The 21,506-nt window shown below is 40.9% G+C and overlaps 1 protein-coding gene across 2 annotated transcripts in view; it reads left to right on the top strand.

The window, feature by feature from the left end:
- The window catches only part of RYK (receptor like tyrosine kinase), a 115,851-nt gene that overhangs the window by 85,333 nt on the left and 9,012 nt on the right, over nucleotides 1-21,506 (top strand). For both annotated transcript variants that reach the window (XM_075570273.1, XM_075570272.1), the window contains exons 10-13: nucleotides 1,102-1,171; nucleotides 7,610-7,742; nucleotides 14,291-14,400; nucleotides 14,989-15,148. In XM_075570273.1, coding sequence (XP_075426388.1) covers nucleotides 1,102-1,171; nucleotides 7,610-7,742; nucleotides 14,291-14,400; nucleotides 14,989-15,148 — 473 coding nt within the window. The remainder of the gene's footprint in view (nucleotides 1-1,101; nucleotides 1,172-7,609; nucleotides 7,743-14,290; nucleotides 14,401-14,988; nucleotides 15,149-21,506) is intronic.

Genomic DNA, 21,506 nt, shown 5'->3' with positions numbered 1-21,506 from the left:
CAGTGACATTTTCAGCAATATTTATTTATATGGTTTTAAGTAGTTGAGTAATCGAACACCACTTTTTTTTCCCCCCAACATTACACTGATCATCTGTTTATTTCTGAACACAGCAAGACATCAGTGCACATAATGACCAGCCAAAGGAGAAATGTTGGTATCAAAGCCGTTAGAACATTAGAAGGCAGCACATACATTTTACATACAGTACATAGTGTTGCCAGCACTCTTGTTCTCTAACCCTGTAGAAGCAAAAGGTGTTACGGGCTGTTATATACTGTGTGCGGCCGTGCGCGCATGCCTGTGCGAAGGCGCGTGCACGTGCTGCACACGTTTTGTGTGTGTGTGTGTGTGTGTGTGTGTGTGTGTGTGTGTGTGTGTGTGTGTGTGTGTGTGTGTGTGTGTGTGTGTGTGTGTGTGTGTGTGTGTGTGTGTGTGTGTGTGTGTGTGTGTGTGTGTGTGTGTGTGTGTTTAAATATGGTTTCAAATAAATAAATCCTTTAATATTTTTTTTAATAACATTGTACATACACACACATACTTACATTTTCAGCGGCGGTTGCGGCGCAAATGCTTTCTTTTTCTCATCTTCCTCCCGTTCGGCCGGTTCCACGCTCCCTGCCGCGCGCAACGTAGCGCACGCACTATAGAGCCTTTACTATTGATTTTCTGAGTGGTCTTTGCACCCCATATTTGCAGCACACACTTCTGTCTGATGTGTAGTCTTGTTTTGAGATTTTGGTTTTGTTTCCCACCTGGAAAGACGAGAAACTTTCTATTGACCCACTTGCAGTGAATTAGTTGCGTATGTTTGGAATTCATCGAAGGTCATTTAAAGGTTGTATCTGAGCATTATTGGTGTGCCGTCAGTCTTTGATTGACACCATTTATCATTCACCTGTCCTCTTATTACAAATGTCTGGTGTTATTTTTTTTTACCGTACCCTGTAGGAAATCAGTCTAGCTCTTTATAGGGTTTTTTGTTTTGAAAACTATTGATAATCTGGGATGGTTGCACCAATTTATAAACGCATAGATTTTTTTTTCCATTGATATTTAGTAATAAGGTCTTCCTAAGCTGTTTTTTCCCCTCCCTTTTAGATCAAGCTTCTGAAGTTCAAATCACAATGATGCTGACTGAAAGCTGCAAACTGCGAGGTCTTCATCACAGGTGAGCCCCCGGATCCATGGTGCGCTGTCTCCTAGGGCAGAGGTTATTAAACTGCGGTCCATGGACCACTGATGGTTTCCACGAGGCCCTTCACAATTCCAAATTCCTCTCATATGCAGTCTGTGGCTTCTCAACCACTACTAATAGCTGATAATCATATTCAAATACAGAGCTTTTGAAAGATATATATATATTATATATAATATTATTACTAAGTGTTCAACGACAATGTGACAATTTGGATCCCCTGGTCTAAGGCATTATTTTGATGGTTTTGAGAATAGCAAATTGTTTCTCTTCAAATAAACCTCTTTATTTCTGTATACTTCTAAGTCATCTCACAGTTCTTTGCCTATTTGTATAGACCTAAAACAAAGCAATTGTCAAATAATTCTACCAACATACAACAAAGTAGTAATTTAACCGGCACACTTTGTGTTTCATGGTTTATACCAGTCACAGTGCAGAAGCAGTCTCCTGGTCATCTTGAGTTAAACATCGGTGATATTTAGCGACGTGGAACAGTAGGTCTTGATTGAATCAGATGATGTTTACTGAGCATTCGCTCTTTGCCTTGTCACTGCCAGCATTAGTGCTTATAAGCACTATTTTTTTCGGTTTGGTCATTTTATATTCCTTTTTTAAGCAATCTTCACTGCCACAAAACCAGACAATTTATCCTGCTATATATTATATTTCACTTGGAACCCTTAGATTAAAACATTATAATGAGTAAATCCATTAATTGGGTGTTCTCATACTGGACTCTCAAGGATCTCTGTAACCTGCTTCTAAATCTCCTGCCATGTTTGATCTCGTTCACTGTGAAGGAATTTGTCTGCGTCCTGTTATCTCTGTAAAAGCAATTTTGTAATAGTACAGATGGCTTAACAAATGGCTTTTAACCTGTTATCTTCGCAGATAACTGTATTTTTTCCTTGTGCAGTGGGAAAACAGATTGATGCCAGAAAACATTCCACAACTGCCTCAATGCTAAGAATCCAGAGCTGTGGATGTTTAGCTAGTAGTGTAGGAATTAAATTCGTCGCAGAATTGCACCATCAAAACGGAAGCTATATACGCATAGCGATGAGTTAAGGGTTCTCCTGGCACGGCAAGGGTGTCACCCTATCTGTGTTTGAGGACACTCATGAGGTTAAGTGCATACAAGGACTTCATTATACAACAGGTGGCAGCAACCTGGCTGGTCTTGAGAATAGTTCGTATTTTTGGTGGAACCTTAAATTAGTTGAATTACTTTATTTATATAAGATTAAACCATAGGCATTTTCTTTGCTGCCAGAGAAAAAACTCTGGCTAATCTGGTTCCCTGAACAAGCATTAATCCCTTATAGGCGCTACAGTGCTAATTACACAGGATATGTGTCAACAGCAGAGAGGTTTTATGGTCTTCCCAGATGTCACTTGTTTCTTGAAAGAAAACACTGTTGGAGAATGTTTGTTTATTTGTGACTTCCTTATCAAACTGTCACTTCCCAGGTGAGCAGGCTAATTGATGGCATGCAGACTTTTTTTTTTTTAATTATCCAAAAGCTTTAACCCACTGTTTGCCAAACTGGGGAGCTAAGAAGATATTTACAAAGGGCGCTCAAAGGAATGATGGATATACCCACTGAAGATGCAGAATGTGGCGAAGTGAAATATAGAATGGCTGTTTTCCTGCATCAATAACCCAGTTATTGCTATATTTCACTATGTGGAATTCTTTTTACATTTTTTTATTTTATTGCATGGGAATTTGTATCTTCCTTTATCCCCTTACCTCATTTGGTGCTCAGACACGTAGCAGATGTATATAAATCTGATTACCGCATTCATGGCATGCAATTTATCAATGTAATAATCATCCCCTATGCGTGAATTTTTTTTGGGGGGGCGGCACTTACAAAGGCCCCGCACTCGTTCCCCACCACATTTAAATAAAATGCTGCGGGAGCACAAGAGGCCTCTAACTGCCTTTTACCTGCTCTCCGGCGGCTTCTGGCGACACGTCACCGTGACCACGCGGAGTCAAATGGCAACGCGATTTCAAATTATGCCGGAGGAAAGGTAAGAGGGGGGGGGCAGCAGGCAGAGGGGGCGCAAACAACAAAGTTTACGTACCCCTGCCCTATGTAGACTTCACATTGCAAATTAAAATGAAGGAACGTTTTTAGACTTTCAACAACAAAATACTGTTTTTTTTAGTCATTATTCTATTTTTAAGTCACTGTAATTAGCACAGTTTAACCCAGTTTAATACTGCAGCCTTAAATCAGAAAGATAATATTCTGTGGACAGCCTTCAGGTTCTTGTACACGTGTCTAGTCCGTATATGGAAGACCATAAGACTGTTCTGTCCCGATAGTCCATGGACCAATGCACTTATGTTATTATCCGGTCATGTACTATATGAACAAGTGTCTCTTAGGATTTTTGTGTGAGAGTCTCCATTACCCCAACTAATTTGGATGAATCCTACTGGGTGCCTTTTTTTTTGCTCCCCATACATGACATTTAATTTGTTTTAATCTTCAAGTCTTTAACCCCTTGAGTGCCAGAGCAACCATCAGTGTGTAATTTGCCGCTCTGGCATTCAATTGGTTAAACTCGATTATTTAACCGTTTTCTTTTAAACTTTACAAAATAGGTGCAAAACTGAAATTAAAACAATTGCCTTTGGTAAATGACAATCAAAAGTATTTAACACAAGGAAGCGCTAATGATGGTTAGGATAATGGAAAGTAAACAAAAATCTTAATTTGCGGTGTACTTATGCCAGGATATCTCTGAACCCACAAACATTTTGTCTTTGTGGCAACTTGCCTCTAAGTTTACACAGACAGCCTTTGAATGTGTGCAGCTTTCCAAGCAATGAAATGCAAGCGTGATCACTCTTTTGTGTAAGAATAATAAACTTATTTTCCTGTAGCATGTCAGGATTTGCTCAGGGTAACATTATTAGAAAGGAGTACGGATTTAGGATTGGGAAGCAGCAACTGTCCTGCTCTTACAGAGCTGGCTTTGTGAAATCCCTATACCATATAATTACACCTGTGATCTTGGTTTGAGCAAGTATTTAGGCTGACTGTGATACACACACGTTTAATTCCCACTGTGACACAGAGCAGTTTCTCACCCTGCTTATTTCATCATCCTAATAAAAAATCTTTCTCGACTTTCTCTTCTTTTCCCAAGATGAGCATTTCGCGGTTTGGTATAACACTTCTTCTTTTGTCCCGTGTTCTATCTAGTGCATAATCCCAATCCCCCTCACAGGGCACAACCACAAACTGTAAAGCAACCAACAATAAATTGGTTAATGTTGCATCCCAGGACTTTCAACGGAGTGCTGAGACCCTACTCTGTTTTTGCAGCCTGTGCTCAAACAATTCACATACATACTGTACTATCAATGACCAGAATCTTTGTCACCCCCCCCCCCCCCCCCCAGTTGGGAATCAAGGAGTCTCTGGAGCTGAACTGTTTATTTCCGCTTCGGAGACCCCCTGCTCCCCGAGATTCTTACCTCAGTAGGTGATGCCGGGAGCAGCTCTGCAGGTTTAAATGTCCTGGTCACGCGGGCCAATAGATAGTCTCGGGGAACGACGTCACTGCTTCCTATTGGCCCGCATGACGTGGAAGCTTTAAATCCTCCATTTCGCCAGAGCTGCTCCCGGCATCCCCTATGGAAGTAAATATCTTGGGAGGCAGGGGGATCCTGGAGCTGAAATTACAGTCCAGCTCCGGAGACCCCCTGCTTTAATCCTATAACTATACAAAAATGTAAAAAAAAAAAATAGAAAACAGGATTTCTTTAATTAATTAAATAAATGCAATGTAATCCTAGAACTCTGCTTTTCTCCTGCTTCTCGTATTTTTTTCATTAATCTGTTCTATGGTTTCCTTAATTGGTCCTGTTACGTACTTTTTCTGTGTCTGTGTTTTAGATGCTGCGGGCCATTCTCATGTGTCGGTGCATATTTCTAAATCACGTTTGTGTTCCGAGAACATCTTCAATACTGATTTGATTGTTTTACTCGCTTGTGCCCTGTGGCAAAGGGGTTTGATGTCAGTGTTCCTGGCTTGAACTCTGAAAGAACACCAATTTATTTCCCCCTTGTTTGAGTACATTTTGCAATGCTGCTCACATCTGCAGAACTCCGACTTGTTGATCTGTCACTTGGCGAAAGTTTAAACTGATGTGTAATGTGCTGAGAGAGATTGTGGTTGTCATCAAAGATTTGAACGCAAATTATAACTAGCATTGTCTATTTCAATCACTTAAACATACTAGCTTCCAATGAAGTAAATAAGCTCTGAACTGCATTTGTATTGAACAGATGTGGTTTTGCAATTCTTTGCATGATCAGTAAGTTATAGAAATCGGTTCAGTTGTTTTTATTTTGTTTCATTCTCTTGGTTTCTAGAACCCGGCTACATTTTTAGTTCCCGATCAGCATAAATGATCCTCTGAGGGAATTATTCACTAAACAGTGGCTTTTGTATGGTGAATTGATGTATTGGTATGCTAATTTTTATGTTCACAGCCAAGAATATTGTATGTTAGCATGTCTCTCTTTATTTAGCCCCAATTGTGTACACAGCACTCAACAATATACCAGATACATCACTGGAAAATGTGGTATAAAATTAGGTGAAGGGGATTAAATAAAAGCAAACTTTAGGAGAAGAGTTTCTGTCCTAAAGAGCTCACTATCGAAGTGGAATTTAAGTTGATTTGCAGTAGCAATATGTAGACGTACAATGATTTCTAGAGCATGTGTTGGAGGGGGAAATTGTGCATTGAGCGTGTGCAGTAAAGTTGTGATGAGTATCTATGAAAAATGCTTCATTATGAAGGTTGTTAGGTCTTCAAATTAGAATTGAGGGAGCTTGGTGGAGTAGTGAGGGGAAGTTAGTTATATATTCAATAAATGCACTTAAAACCTCATTCTAGGAACAAGGGGACTTGCAGCACTCAAAACAAGAAAATTCTACCTCACTGTATCACCATCTGTAATGTTTTTACGTTCCATCATTTAAGATGAACTTGGCAACTTTGCAGATCTACGTCTGACTGCAAATACTGCAATAATAGATATTACATAGTATACAAAATACACCACTTTGGTTAGTAGGTTGGTCTGTACACCAACCAAAATCTTCAAAAGTCTCCGTTACCAGGAGAATCGGCAAAAAAAATTTTTAAAAGAGGGTTCCGAAAGAGAAAACTACTTCAAGAAGTTTGTGATGAGGAGAACTGCTGCAAAATAAAGACAATTTATATGAAAGAGAAGCTGGTATGTCTGTGAAGTTTAAAAGCAAAGCCTTGATTTATGTGGGGCAAAGAATACAGGTTGTAATTAGATCCCACTTTCTGTTACAGGTATCTGGGTTTGTCAGATAACATGTTCTTTCATGCAATCTACGTATCAAACATATCAAACATCCCGGTTGACTGCTGTGGCCCCTGGTTCTTTATTCCATGCGCATTAACCTGTCAGCGTGAGCACACAGGGTTTAAGTGAAATTTGTGCGACCTGCCTTTTGTGAGGGGGGTTTGGGGAGGTCTTAATCCCTCCAATGAAGTCTAAATCTGGTTACTATCATATTAACCCCACTGCTTCCAGTAAGAGATTTGAGCACAAAGGAGTTTGTTAACTTGTAACAGTCAACATTGAGGAGTTATTTTCTGAGTAAAGATCACACTTCACAAAACATACTGGGGTTACTGGAAAGTGAAAGCAATCACCCATGTAACATGTGATCTTACACCTTTAACATTGGCCTTGTAAATGGGCATTCTAGAATGCAAGTAAGGAACACTCTGGTGTTCATTTTGCTGCCTTTGAAGTGGGTTTGAATCTCAAGGCCAGCAAGTAACTTCATCTCCCTTTCTGCCAGTGCATACAAATTTAGGTTGTAAGCTCTGTGGGCAGGGACCTGTCTAAAACGTTCTGTTTGAAGTACAGCGTAGCGCTATAGAAGAGAAAAAAACTAAACAACTCGGCCCAAATCACTGCATTTTTCTTAGCTTGGTATGAACACTAATGGTAGTGGTGTGTACTGTAACATCTGTGCCATTTATTCTGTTAGGTGTACGGCATAATGTGGGAAAATGATAAGTTATAATGCTCTGAAGCTGGAGGGTGAAATGTGAGGAAGTACATCATGGAATAGCCTCCCAACTGAGGTTTTAGAGGCTAATACAGTAGAGGAGATCAAGTATGCTTGGGATAGACTGACATCCTAAATATGAAAGAGACCCAAGGATCCAATAGGGTCTGAGATTTTAATACAGATAAGAAAATGAGTAAACTGAGTAGGCCTCGGGGGTCTTATCTGCTGCCAAATTCTATGTTTCTATGGACTCTCTTGGTGATTTATCATTGACTTCCTGTCCCACACTGACTTCTCCTCTTTCTTGCTTTCTAGGAACCTGCTCCCCATCGGTCACGTCTGTATAGAGGACGCAGAGAAACCAATGGTGCTGCTGCCCTTTATGAACTGGGGGAACCTGAAGCTGTTTCTGCGGCAGTGCAAGTTAGTGGAAGCCAATAACCCTCAGGTAAACTTACCAAACTGCTAATGATGTGAGTGTTTCTGGCCTCCCTGGCAGTGAAGAGGTTGAAAAGTAATAGCGGTTATCAGTTGCTAATAAATGTTCACATAAATAGCTGGTAATGACTGATTATCATCGCATGTCAGTGAATAGACTGCAAAGACTCCTGATGCCTGGGGAAAAAGGACAGAGGGAAATGTAGAACAATGTGTAATTTAAAGTACGTAACTGAAACTAAGGAGGGTGACTCAAAGATATGGTTAAAGTACAATGTGGGATCGCCACTTTCTGCTGGCAAACACCGTACTCATAGAACTGGATGCCTATGTCTGGTATCTGTTTTATGAAGATATATATTATCAACGCAATATTTGAGTCCTATTCCACTACCCAATGGATGCCTCTTATTAAACATACAGTACTGAATCATCGTTCTTGTGTATGGGCTGTATCCTGTGTAGACTTGCGTCTTCATTGCGAACACAGCTTTGCGGACTCCTAATTTGCACAGATTTCTCTCTAATTGACATTTTGTTAATGGGCAATACCAACAAGCTCTGTTGTCATGAGCAGGAAATACGCACACTTCTTTGTCAAAGATTAGTAACAGCAGATACATGTCTGAGCAGGAATTCAAACTAAAGCACCCTCCAGGAACCTAAGCTTCTTCATACCCCCTAAGGGTTTTCGGATTTCAGGAAAATCCCAATTAGATGTGTTCGTCATAAATTTCATTGTGATAAAACTTCATGACGGTTAACCATACCCAGCCTTGAACCGTAAAATGTTGCACTTCCTACTAAATGTTTGCCTCTAAAACCTTGCTTCTTGAATGTCTCCGTCTAATCTGAGGAGTCTCCAGCAGAACTTGTTTCTGCACAATTTTATCATAAACCACATAAGTTACAGGAATGCAAATATTTGTGTCGGCTTTCAAAGTTAGAAGTAGTCCCAGTGGAACATTTCGGTTCTGCCTGTGTGTGTAAATCCAAATATTCTGAACACGTATAGGACCCATAGGAAACAATCAGGTCTCCAAATTTTGCTCATCCCTAGGTCATAGGCTTATTATTTGTCTGAAACATTGCTTAGTGATGAGGAGGAATTTGGACTTCCCATTATCGACCCCTCCTTTGGCTGCCACAGTTAAAACGCACAAAACCATCGTCCACCTATTACATAAAAAACACATGCCTGCAAGCACCGTTTTTACATTCTTTTGCAATGTTTCGCTCAACAACTTTGCATTCCATGGCAGATGAAGAGATTAGTATTGTATACTCTCCCGGTGCTACGACAAGATAAACATTTATTTCCCTGCTTAAAAAAATACCCTTTCTGTCGAGCCTTGCAAACGCCCAAATTTGTGATGCTAGGAAAATGCAATGTGCAATGCAGAACCACTACATGACGATGTATGTCACCCATTATCTAAACTTTTTTTTTTTTATAATAATAATGATAATAAAATAATAAAGGCTTCCAAGAATTTAACAGATGGATCAATTTACCCAGAAAGACTTAAATGATCCTATCCTGGTTTTTTATACACCGACATATATATATATATATATATATATACACACACATATATATATATATATATATATATATATATATATATATATATATATATATATATATATATATATATACACACACATATATACATATATATATATATATATATATATATATATATACATACTGTATATATATATATACACATATATATATATATATATACATATATATATATATATATATCATACCCCGCTTTAAGGACACTCACTTTAAGTACACTCGCGAGTAAGTACATATCGCCCAATAGGCAAACAGCAGCTCGCGCATGCGCCTGTCAGCACGTCCTGAACAGCAATACCACCTCTACCTGTACCGAAGCTGTGCGCAAGCGGGGAGACTATAGAGCCTGTTACAAATGCGTTATTTACATCAGTTATGCACGTATAAGGGACTTTTTCGCTTTACATACATGCTCCTGTCCCATTGCGTACGTTAATGTGGGGTATGCCTGTATATATATATATATATACCCACACACACACCCACCAAACAGGAAAAACGTTAAGGCTAGCTAATCTAGTAGACGTTGCAACATAAGATAAATATATGTTGGTGTCAGTTGAAAGATACTCCGTTATCTGTTTGTTTTTGGGAAGATGCAGTGGAAACAATAGTTTGGTACGGACAGCACCCAAACATGAGATCATTATGTTTTACCAAGTGTGAAGGGCCCAGAAGCAATGACAACAAATGGAAGCAGAGGCGATAGAGGGGGTGCATGTGATGAAAAGTAATTAAAGAGAACTATGCCATGAGGAACCTTGGAGTGGATTTTTCCCCACTGTTACTTATGGATATGGACTCCCATGTGTTGCACGGCAATGTGTTGCTTGTCCCCCTGGTAGCCTAGGGGTTAAAGTCATCAGGGGTGTAGTGCTTCATTCAGGCAAACACAGTGCTGTCCTAGTCAGGGAGGCTCCCAAACTGTCCCTCCGTTGGTAGGAAAACCCATTGAACCTGAAAAAAGTTGCCAGTTTGCAGAGGAAAAGCTGAATGTGAGGATGTGAACTTTGGTCTCAGGAGAGGCCAGATGAATGTGTGGCAATTTTTATTGAGAACTTTACATATTACCTGAATTTCTCTGAATGTCTATCATGCACAGAAAACAGTCTCTGTTTTCCCCTTGATACCCTCCTCCTCAAATAAAGTTAAAAAAACACTCCTCTGCCCTCAGTCTTTAAGTCGCCTCCGGTGCTAGCACAGTGCCAAGCTTCTGATGGCTTTTCCTCTGAGTCAAATGTTGCCCTTTGACTTGTATTCTTGGCCAGCAAAGGTTCATTCTTCATGTCAAGATGCCTTCACATTCATGGTTAATCAAAACAGCCACAAACTGTTAAAGTAGTTTAATTTTTGCCGCGTGTATTGGGTGTTCTACATGGTTTGCCTGTTCACTGGTAAACCTATTGCTTAACACTTTTAGTACTAGACTAGTACTGCTATGCCTAATTGTCTTCAGTAGAGCAAATTGAATAGGCTGTGAGGGCCCATAGAGGTTAGTATTGAGTTGGACAGGTGAAACTATCCACTTGTAGACTATCTTCACTACCTTTTCATTTCACTTATGACATTGCCGAAAGATTCTAGGTGGCCTACTAGGTGTGGCTTAGACTGTCCCAGTGTAAATCAATTGGCATGTAGTCTAATGTCCCTTATAATCCACTGCCATCTTATCCTTTATTTTATACCACTTTATTTTAAGAGTTGTACCATTTTATAAAAAAGGAAATAGTTGCAAAACATAAGGAACGTACAATGGAGTAAACCAAAAATGTCAGGATGTGGGTGTAGAGTAAGGCCTCGTCCAGGGTGGCGCTGGGCGCGCGCGCTCACGCTGGCCACGATGAAACACATTGCTGCATTGTGAGCGAGAGCCTGTGCTTGCTCAGCGCTTAGATGCATGAAAAGCAAGCAAATTTGAATCTGACACTCACGCGTCACGTGAGCGGTTCACCAAATGAGGGCGAACCAGGTCCGTGACGTCTTGGCTGCACCCCCCCGACACGCCTCAAGCCAGCCACAAATCGCCTGGCCAAGTAGGAGCGTGTGACGTCATCGCGCATGAGCGCCAACGCGCTCTTGCCTTGCCGCAGCCCTAGGCTTGGTCCCCGCTGGCTGCTGCAGTGCTCGCTATGGCGGGTGCTGCGAGGACAAGAGCCGCCCCTCAATGGGGCCAGGCCCGCTGCGATGCGCGGCCGCCGCGCTGTGCGGTAAGTTTTTCAGACATGTTAAAATTGTGATTAGATCTAGCGACGGAGTGCTAGGCCACGCCCCCGACGGTTCAGCCAATGAGGGCGAACCTGCCGGGTGATGTCATGACCGCGCCCCCGTCATGCCCCCCCACACCCCTGTCTTTTCCCCTGCAGCTCACTGTAGACCGGCGCCAGCCTCGCAGGCGCGCGTGCAGCACAGGCACTGGGGCCGTAGCCTAAGACATACCTGTATGATAGGATGTACTTCGAGCAGGGAAAAGTTACATTAACATAATAAAGGAGTCGATGTTGTGTCACAAGAATACATTTCAAAGAAAACATAGTAGTACCACATGTGGGAATTGTTGTATTAAATGTACTTGCTAAGTTGTGTGAGCTGTTCTTAAGCAAGTCTGTTATTCCAATAAGAAGTAAGTACATCACCATGTTTAAAGTGTGTATTTATAGATCTAGATCGATATAGATATCAATTAGACCGTTATTTCCACGATACAGATGTCACTGGTATTGCTTATTACCTGAGAAAAGTATGTCATGAACACCATTTTCAAACTCTTGCAGTAGTTGCTACTGTGATCTGGGCTGTAAGGCAGTGACGAGACTTGCTGGCATCAAGGCTTGGTTTGTGCAGTAAACAGACCCAGGGGTCTAACAGTGCCTGCGATGTGACCAAGGAGAGCAGTTGTGTAATATGGCAGGATCAGTAAATATGAACTACTGTGCCAGACCATCCACATCATCGCCAACAATTACTTTGGTCTAAAGACCGGCAAGCATGAGAATAATTTGTATCCCAGCTGTAGGATTGCTGTGCATAAAGAGTGCTTGGGAAGTCTTTCCCAGATCTCCTTCAAATTTTCTGGGTTACATCACAACTGACTTTTAACTGAGTGATAAAGTCCTCTATTTATTCCACATTGGATTGCCTCCTCTTTGGGAAGGTATCCGCTCTGCTTATAAACATTTCTATAGTGTCTTGTGTCACTGCGGTTTTCTTATTTACAACATTATGAAGACCGTCTCATTGAACTTTACTATTACTTCCTAAAACTGGCAACATTTCTAAAGCAGATAAAGCATCCACATTAAAACTATATAGAACAGTGTGGGGATATATTGTACTAAAGATTATTTACATTTTCAATCGACTAAGGCCAAGACCCACAAAAGGGTCTTACGTTAAAGCACACCTTTACTCTATTAGAAATTAATTGGAGTAAAGGTGTGCTCAAATTTAGCACCCTTTTATGGATCTGGGCCCAAGTAATTTTGTTCACGGTCTCCTTTTTATAAGCCTGTTTAATTTCCATTTTTACTTCGTATAATCTGAACGTTCTTTTACCTTTTTATATCTCTCTATTTATTTTGACAAGGTTATATCATTTGAAAAGGAAAAGCTTTTCCCCACATAGCCACCTTCACGCCTATGAAAATATTCATGCTAGTTTGGACAAGTTAGTTTATAGTTTTCTTGGCTTTCTAAAGATGTGCATGACGGATGTGAAGTATTTTATGTTGCAGATTCCTTATGGGAATTCAATGTGATCTGTGTTTTGATTTTGATTGATGTTGAAGTTTTAACAGGCATATAAAATCTAGCCTGTTATTATACTAAGCTGCCAATGTATGCAGCAATGCATGTGCTGGAACATTACAGACACAATAGAGCTGCCTTTTAAGGTTCATGTGCACAGTTAACTGTACAGTGAGGTCAAAAAAAGCATAGCCGCCTCCTAAAGGTGCAGACTCATTTGGGACCATAGAAATCTAATGACTGTAATATGTTAATAGTTTAATCCGAGGCAAAAAAGATAAAAAATACTTCAGACAAATGTATGTCTTTAAATAATTTGTAACTTTTATCCTGGATATGTTTGCAGACCAGCATGGGTGATTTTTACTGACCTTATTTCTCTGAAATCCCGTCCCCTTTGACGATCATGAAAAGTACATACTGTACAGTAATTCTCAGTAGCTTATCATTTGGGTAAATCAAACCATATTGACTGTCGCAGCCCTTCCCTGTTTCAGACTCTCCATTGTAAAGCAAGAAAGGCAGGGGAAAGAATTAAATATAAAAACAATATAATTGCATGTCCGATTTTTATCCTGCAAAGTGTCAATCACAAAGAATAAAGCTCTTAAATACATTGCGGTCATTAGTTTAGTTCAGTTCTGCGTGGGGCTGAATTCCCCATTCAACTTATTTGCCCTCCATATAATAGCTACTGTACCACTACATCCTGTGCAAGAGAAATGTCCAGACTCGTTTCAGTGCAAGATGTGTTGGAATGTGCTTTGTTATTCATCTGTTTACACCGCACGCGTCCTGAGGTGCGAAATCAAAAGGGGGTAATTTCAACCACCGTGCAAAGTGCAAACAATGGCTGTGTTTTATGGTAAGGGTGTCCAATCCATATCATCATGTTTGATCATAAAAAAAAAATAGTTTTGTTGATTACATTATATTGCATACAGTAACCCTTCCTGATTATTTCTATTTTATTCAGTCTGATTCTAAACAGTTGACATGTGTAACATTGTGAATATTATAGAGGAACACTTAGCTGACCCATGTACCTGCGAACGAGATAACGAATAGTTAATTTACTAGATGGCTTGCTGGTTCCTTAGAATGTTTTTGTGTGTGGTCTAACTGCTACAGAAAGTTTCTGCTAGGCTGCGGGATTAGTAAGAACTACTCTGTTTTTCATTTGACTTCTTCATTGCTTTGACACACACACACGTTCCTCTCCTTAGGCCATTTCCCAGCAGGATCTCGTGCACATGGCTATTCAGATTGCCTGTGGGATGAGCTACTTGGCCAGACGAGAAGTCATCCACAAAGACCTTGCTGCTAGAAATTGTGTGTAAGTATCCCTGCACGGGAGAATTCTAAGAACTCCAGAATAAACATCACAGCTCCATTTCCATAACCCAGTGGTTCACGATTTAACGTGTAGGCACCATTAAGGATACATTTGGTCGTTTAGGGGGGTGCTTTCTCAGCCAAGGAAGAAGAACCCTCCACTCTTGTGTATTGTGAGGATATATTCAATGTAGTTTTCAAATGCAAAAGATAAGGGGTGAAGTTAAAGATCAACCTGTATAGTGGTACTTTGTACTTTACACTGCTATGGGCTGTAAGCCTCAGGCTGCTATTGAACACATACAGAAAATGAAACAAAGCAAAAAATAAAATGTTTGCTTTAAAACTGCTTTTAGTCATCAGAATGTTTACAGATGGTAAAAACTCTCAAGCTCGGTTACAACAGATTTGTTTAAAATGTATAATATTTGAAATACGTATACATGTCCGATTTGTTGTTTTTAAATAGGTTCTCGTGTGTAAAGTCCAGATCACGTGTGTAAAACTGAGTCACTAATTTTCCTATTATTAAGCTTTCTTATTACGGTTGTCGTTTAGATGTGACGATTCACACATTGCTTCTCCTCAGAATTGACGAGTCGCTCCAGGTAAAGATAACAGACAACGCGCTTTCTAGGGACCTCTTCCCCATGGATTACCATTGCCTCGGAGACAACGAGAACCGACCAGTACGTTGGATGGCTCTTGAGAGTCTGGTGAATAAGGAATTCTCCAGTGCAGGGGATGTGGTGAGTGTATATGTGTGTGTCGTAGAAAAATACTTAGCTTCCAGCAGGGTCAGGATCACCATCCAGCCCAAGATAATATATAGCAACAGAAAAAGTCTGCAGCACTCACTATGGTGTGGTATCAAAAAAGTATACTTTTATTACATCTAGCAAAACAAGAACAAATACGGGCGACGTTTCAGACCTGACGGACCTGTGTCAAGCTCTTCTTGAGAGAGGACCGTCAGGTCTGAAACGTCGCCCATGTTCTACAAAAAATTAATTCTGATGCCAGCAGCCATTTTCTGACGCCACCAGCAGGAGACTTGAGAGGAAGACCACGGCTTAACCTAGAGCAGTATACTTTACATTATCTCCCTCTGAGCTGTTGGTGAACTTTGTGCCAAACTGTGATGGACTTTTTCCTTGATTTATTGACCTTTTAGCTCTATTAGTTTTAGCTTGTTTGTACTATATTTAGGATTGGGATTTATTTTTGTACACAGGGTATAGGGAAGTACCATAGGTCTTTATAACATTTGGGAACGGGCCTGAGGAAGGGGTCATTACTAAGAAACGTTGCCCCCCTATTTTCCCTTTTTAACCTGCTCCCACCTACCCTACCCAGTGTGTAGTTGTCCTTTGTTTCCCTGTCCCTGTGTATTTCTCCTTCACTATTTCACCGAGGACTCCTATAGTCCTATGTGCTGCTCTTGTGTTTAGCATTTTTCAGGTTTAGTACTTTGTGCTTTTTTTGCTCTATCCTTACATTAAATTGATTATTTTTGGCATATCCGCTTTCACATTTTCTTTCTACACGTCAGTGAGTGCCAGGAACTCCCCCCACCCCGCCACCCCCCACCCCCCCTTCTCCTTGTTTGTCGCCCATATTCTGTTCTTGGTTTGCTAGATGTAATGTATGCCTTTTTGAAGTGAGTAAAGGTGCTGACTATATGTGAACAATGACAGAGTTTGAATCAGGGGAACCTGGTTCAATTCCGGTGTTGGCACCTTGTGACCTTGGGCAAGTCACTTGTCCCTGTGCCTCAGGCACTAAAATCATAGCTTGTAAATATAGATTGCAGGGACCGTGTCTGTAAAATTCCTATGTGCAATGTATTGTGCAGTATACTATAATTGTGAAGCGCTTTGAGTCCTATTGGGAGAAAAGTGCTATATGAAATAAAGTTGTTATTATTATTAAGTAATGGTAATCAATGGGAATAATGTAAAATAACAAGGTGCTATCACGAGAGAAATGCAGTGAAAACAAAAGGAAAAGCTGCAAGCTCCCTTTGTAACAAGATTATTCAACACAAGAACTTCCATATTGGATTTTTAACACCAAGAATGCGCATGCATATGGCGTGCACCACCTAAGGGCACAGGCTTCTGTTAATAGACACAAAAGTTAAAGAAAATAGTGGAAGAGGAAACTAAAACCAGACCTTTGACTTACGTGTACATGCCAAGTTATAGAAACCTAAAGATAGACATCAGATGAGAACCGTTTGGGTTTATATAATCTGGCCGTTTTTCTACTCTGTCTTGACGCTACGGGATGCACTAAGCACAGATGTGGTCACTGAATTTCCATCCTGCGTTAACTGACATTGACTTGAAAGCAATATCCTGCATCAGTGCTGGGTGAATCCCCACCATCGTTTGATACTAGATTTGTATTGTACATCTTAAGCACTTGAGTCTGTTTCAATATGCTGTCAATCAGCTTCCCTGTGCTGAATAACATTTTAGACTTTTTAGTTTGAATAGAGATGATCTCTTCTCCAGCACAAGGAAGCGGCTTCACCGTATATTGTTTAGGGGGCTCAGAGTTTCCCTGTCTAAGCCTTATAAAAGTCCTTTAATTTTTCCACATCACCTCTGCTATAAGTCTGTTCTACACACTGTTTTCTTACATGTTGTTACTCTGAAAGATGCTGCCTTGCTTTATTTTGTTTGTACCGCACAGGTGTATAACGTTATTGCCATAAAATAGTCCATCTTCGAGGGCAAGAGTAAAAATGTATTGTGATAGTAATTTAAGAATATCGGATTAGTTGCTGATTGTGATAGCAACATACCAGTTCTTCAGTAGTGAATTCACAGATGGAGAAAGCCAAAATACTTTGGCAAATGGAGAAGGCATCAAAACTAGGTCATGTTTGCTTTATGGGTGATTTTAATTATCCATAGACTGGGGCAATAAGATTAGCATTACAGCAAAAGGGACAAGTTTGTGGGGTGCTTAAAGACAATTACACGACACAAATTATTGAAGAACCAACCAGGAGAAGGGCAGTACTGGATTTGGTAATATCAAATAATGTAAAAATAATAACAAATATTCAAGTCCTGGAACATTTGGCTAACAGTGACCATAACATGGTCTCATTTAAAGTATATTATTAAGAACCATATCACTTGGGTTCAACAAAGACTTCAAACTTTAAAAAGGCAGATTTTAATACAATGAGGACTAAACTGCAAGGAATAAATTGGGATGATGTTTTTGCAGGGAAAGATGTGGAAGATAAATGGGCAGTCTTTAAAATATTGTTAGAAAAGCACACTTATCAGTGTATACCGTTGGGTAATAAGTATAAAAGAAACAAGTCTAAACCAAATAAACAGGCTAAATAAACAGGTAGGGGAGGAAATGGACAAGAAGAGGCAGGCGTTTAGATTCTTAGGCAGAAGGGACAGAGGCATCATATCCGAATTGTATTGTATTGTATTGTATGTCTTTATTTATATAGCGCCATAAATGTACATAGCGCTTCACAGTAGTAATACATATCATATAAATAACAAATAATATAAATAACAGATCATGGGAGTAAGTGCTTCAGACATACTGTAAAAGTAACATTAAGGAAGGAGTCCCTGCTCCGAGGAGCTTACAATCTAATTGGTAGGTAGGGAGAACGTACAGAGACAGTAGGAGGGATTATAAGGAAATGTAACAAAAATTGCAAACGTTGCAATCAAATTAGCAAAAAAGGATGAGAAAAGAATTGCAATATAAAGTAAGATCAACCCTAAAAAGTTCTTTAAGTACCTTAATAACAGAAAATTTTGAAAAGAAAATATAGGACTCTTTCAGTGTGAGATGGGCAGGAAAATTATTGGTGATAATTGGAGATTTACCAGGGAAGAATCAATTGCAATAGTAGTGCCGCAGGAGCAAGCCACATCCTCTATATTAACGAACAATTGGTTAACTGATAAAGAAGTTCATAGGCGGCTTGATAAAATTGAAGTAAATAAGGCACCTGGCCCCGATGGCATACATCCAAGAGTTCTTAAGGAGTTAAGTTTAGTAATGGCCAAACCATTACATTTTTTTTTTTTCAACTTAAATTTTTATTTTGTTCATATATCATGTACATACAGTTGATAACATAATACAAGATCGGCATGCAACGTATGTAACCCCAATATGTGTGAGGACTTACATTTACAGACAAACCGGGCAGACAAACAGACGTACGTATAGTCCCCGGAATAGGGGGGAAAAGAAAAGAAGGGAGGGGGGGTATGGGGATGGGGATGTATGGGTTTCTCCTACTGTGGCTCCGCCTCTGTCGTGCTCCAGCTGGCTCTCTGCGTCCGGGGAGTCAGTGTGCTCCCCTTATATTGGTCCTGATTCACCTTCCGGTCCCTGTCTGCTGTTCTCTAGGTATTTTCTGGGGGCGTAATGTGAGCTGATATGTTATGCCCTGTTCAACTCTCCTGGGTGCGCGTTCAAGGGAGAACGCATTTTCCTCTATCAGTGCTATATTGTGGTCCTCTCCACCCCCGGGATGTCTGTTTGGGCTAACCATGGTAGCCAGACTTTTAGGAAATTTGTACCAGTGTCGTTGACCAAACTTGTCAACTTCTCCATCTGGCAAACTGACCAAATTCGGTTCCGAATTTTAGTAATTGATGGAATTTCATTCTGTTTCCAGCGTGCTGCGATCTCTCCCCTAACCGCCATAGCAAAGTGAGCTATTAGTTTGTTCTCTCCTCTGGTAAACCCTTCATCTGGCCTGTTCAGAAGGAACAGCCATGGGTCAAATCGTACGGGTTTACCTGTAATCTTATTCAACCAGTCTTTAATTGAGTCCCAGACTGGGACGATCTTGGGGCAAGACCACAGCATGTGTAACAGATCTGCCTGCTGTCCACATTGTCTAGGACACAATGGGGAGTAACTGGGCAGAAATTTAGCTAGTTTTGTGGGAGTGTGGTACCAGCGCATCATAACCTTATATGCGTTCTCCCTTAAGGTCGTGCACATGGAGCTTTTGGATGTCGCTGTCACAATCTTTGTCTATTCCTCCATCTCCAGCTCCTCTCCTAAGTCTTTCTCCCAGCTAGTCATATATCCCGTTTTGTTCGTCACAGTCGCGCTAGAACCGGTCACCTCTTTGTACATCTGCGATGTGAGTCCCGCCGTGGATGTCCCGATCGACAGAGCTTTTCAAAATTTGTCATGGGGGTATGCGGCTGGACATTTTGATACAATGCACTGATCTGGAGGTATCTAAAGAGCTCGGCATTGGGGATATTTTGATTAGATTTAAGTAGATCAAATGTTTGAATGCCTCGTCTCCCTTCCAGATCTACCAATCTCTTAATGTTTTTTTGTTTCCAGATAGTGAATTCTGTGCTGGACTGGCCCGGAGCAAAAAGTGGGTTGTCCCACAATGGCGTCATGCCCGACACCCTATGGGTCAATGTACATTTAAGCCTAGTGCCCTCCCATACCGAGAGTGAGTTGGTCATTGAGGATAGCGGCAATTTGGCGCCTACTCGCACCTTTTTGGGGTACCAAATCAGATGCTCCAGTTCCACTGGGGAGCAAACTTCTCTTTCTAGCGCGACCCATCTTTTGGAGTCTGGGTTAGAATGCCACTGCACTATTTGACATAATTGAGCCGCCTTGTAATAGGACAACAAACAAGGTACCGCGAGCCCACCTGCCCCGGTTTGTTAGCGCATGATTTGTTTGCCCACCCTCGCCTTCTTTCCTCCCCAGATAAATTTATCTATCTCAGATTGGAGCGAGAGAGTATCCTTCAATCCTACAGGCACCGGATAGGGTTTGATAGAGATATAGAAGGCGCGGAAGCAAGTTTATTTTAACGCAATGGATTTTACCAATCCATGAAATTTTATATTTGGCCCACCTCTTAATGTCCTCTCTCACAGTCTGCATCAGTCTGGGATAATTTGCTTGGTATATTGTGCTATACGCCTTGGTGACGTTGATTCCTAGGTATTTAATTTGATGTTGTTGCCAATTAAAATTAAAATTTATGGCGATTAATTTTTCCATATGCTTGGGGAGATTTATATTTAGGGCGTCGGATTTGCTCTGATTTATTTTGAACCCGGAGACCCTGTTGAATCGTCCGAGCAGATCGAACAGGTTTGGTAGAGAGGTAAGGGGTTTAGATATTGTCAGGAATACATCATCCGCATATAGTGCCACTTTATGCGACTGGCTTCCGATGTCAATACCCGTGATGTCTTTGCTGTCTCGTATCTGGGCCGCTAATGGCTCCATACACATCGCAAAGAGGAGGGGAGAGAGCGGGCATCCCTGTCTCGTTCCGCTCTTAATTTGGAAGGGGTCTGAGGCAAATCCCTGGTGGGTAACCCTAGCTGACGGGGCTGAATAGAGAGCGAATATAGCTTTTATCAATTTGTCGCCCATGCCAAATGCTCCAAGCGTGGCCTCCAGGTATGGCCAGTCTATCCTATCAAACGCTTTTTCCGCATCCAGACTGAGCGCCATAATTGGTATGGATTTGGAGTTGGCTATTTCTATCAGGTCAATGATTCGTCGGGTGTTATCTGATGCTTGTCGACCCTGTATAAACCCGACTTGATCTGGGTGCACCAGTCTGGGTAGGATAAGACTTAATCTGTTGGCCAGTAATTTAGCATAAATTTTAATGTCCGAATTAATCAGGGATATTGGTCTGTAGCTTTTACAGTCTTGAGGGTCTTTCCCTTTCTTGTGTATTACCGAGATGGACGCTTGGAGCATCTGGCCGGGAAAGGGGGTACCGCTTAACACTTGATTAAACATACGGAGAAGGTATGGGGTTAATTGTTTCCTGAATTTCTTGTAGTAAAGATTTTAATATCCGTCAGGACCCGGGGCTTTAGAGGGTTTTAGGTTTTTAATAACCTCTGATAATTCCTCGGTTGTAAAATCACTTCCTATTACCTCTCTATCCGACTCGCTCAAGCCAGGTAGATTCGAGTTCCTCAGGTAATCCCGTAGGGCCTCGGTCGTACTGGCAGATCGGGATACCTTTTCCCCGTCGTACAATTTTTCGTAGAAGGATTTAAATTCCCCTACTATCTGTTTGGGATTGGC

The sequence above is a fragment of the Ascaphus truei genome, chromosome 14 (genome assembly GCF_040206685.1).
Source record: "Ascaphus truei isolate aAscTru1 chromosome 14, aAscTru1.hap1, whole genome shotgun sequence".
Classification (NCBI taxonomy): Eukaryota; Metazoa; Chordata; class Amphibia; order Anura; family Ascaphidae; genus Ascaphus; species Ascaphus truei.
Note: the sequence above shows the minus strand (reverse complement) of the source record. Positions and strands in the feature narration are given on the sequence as shown.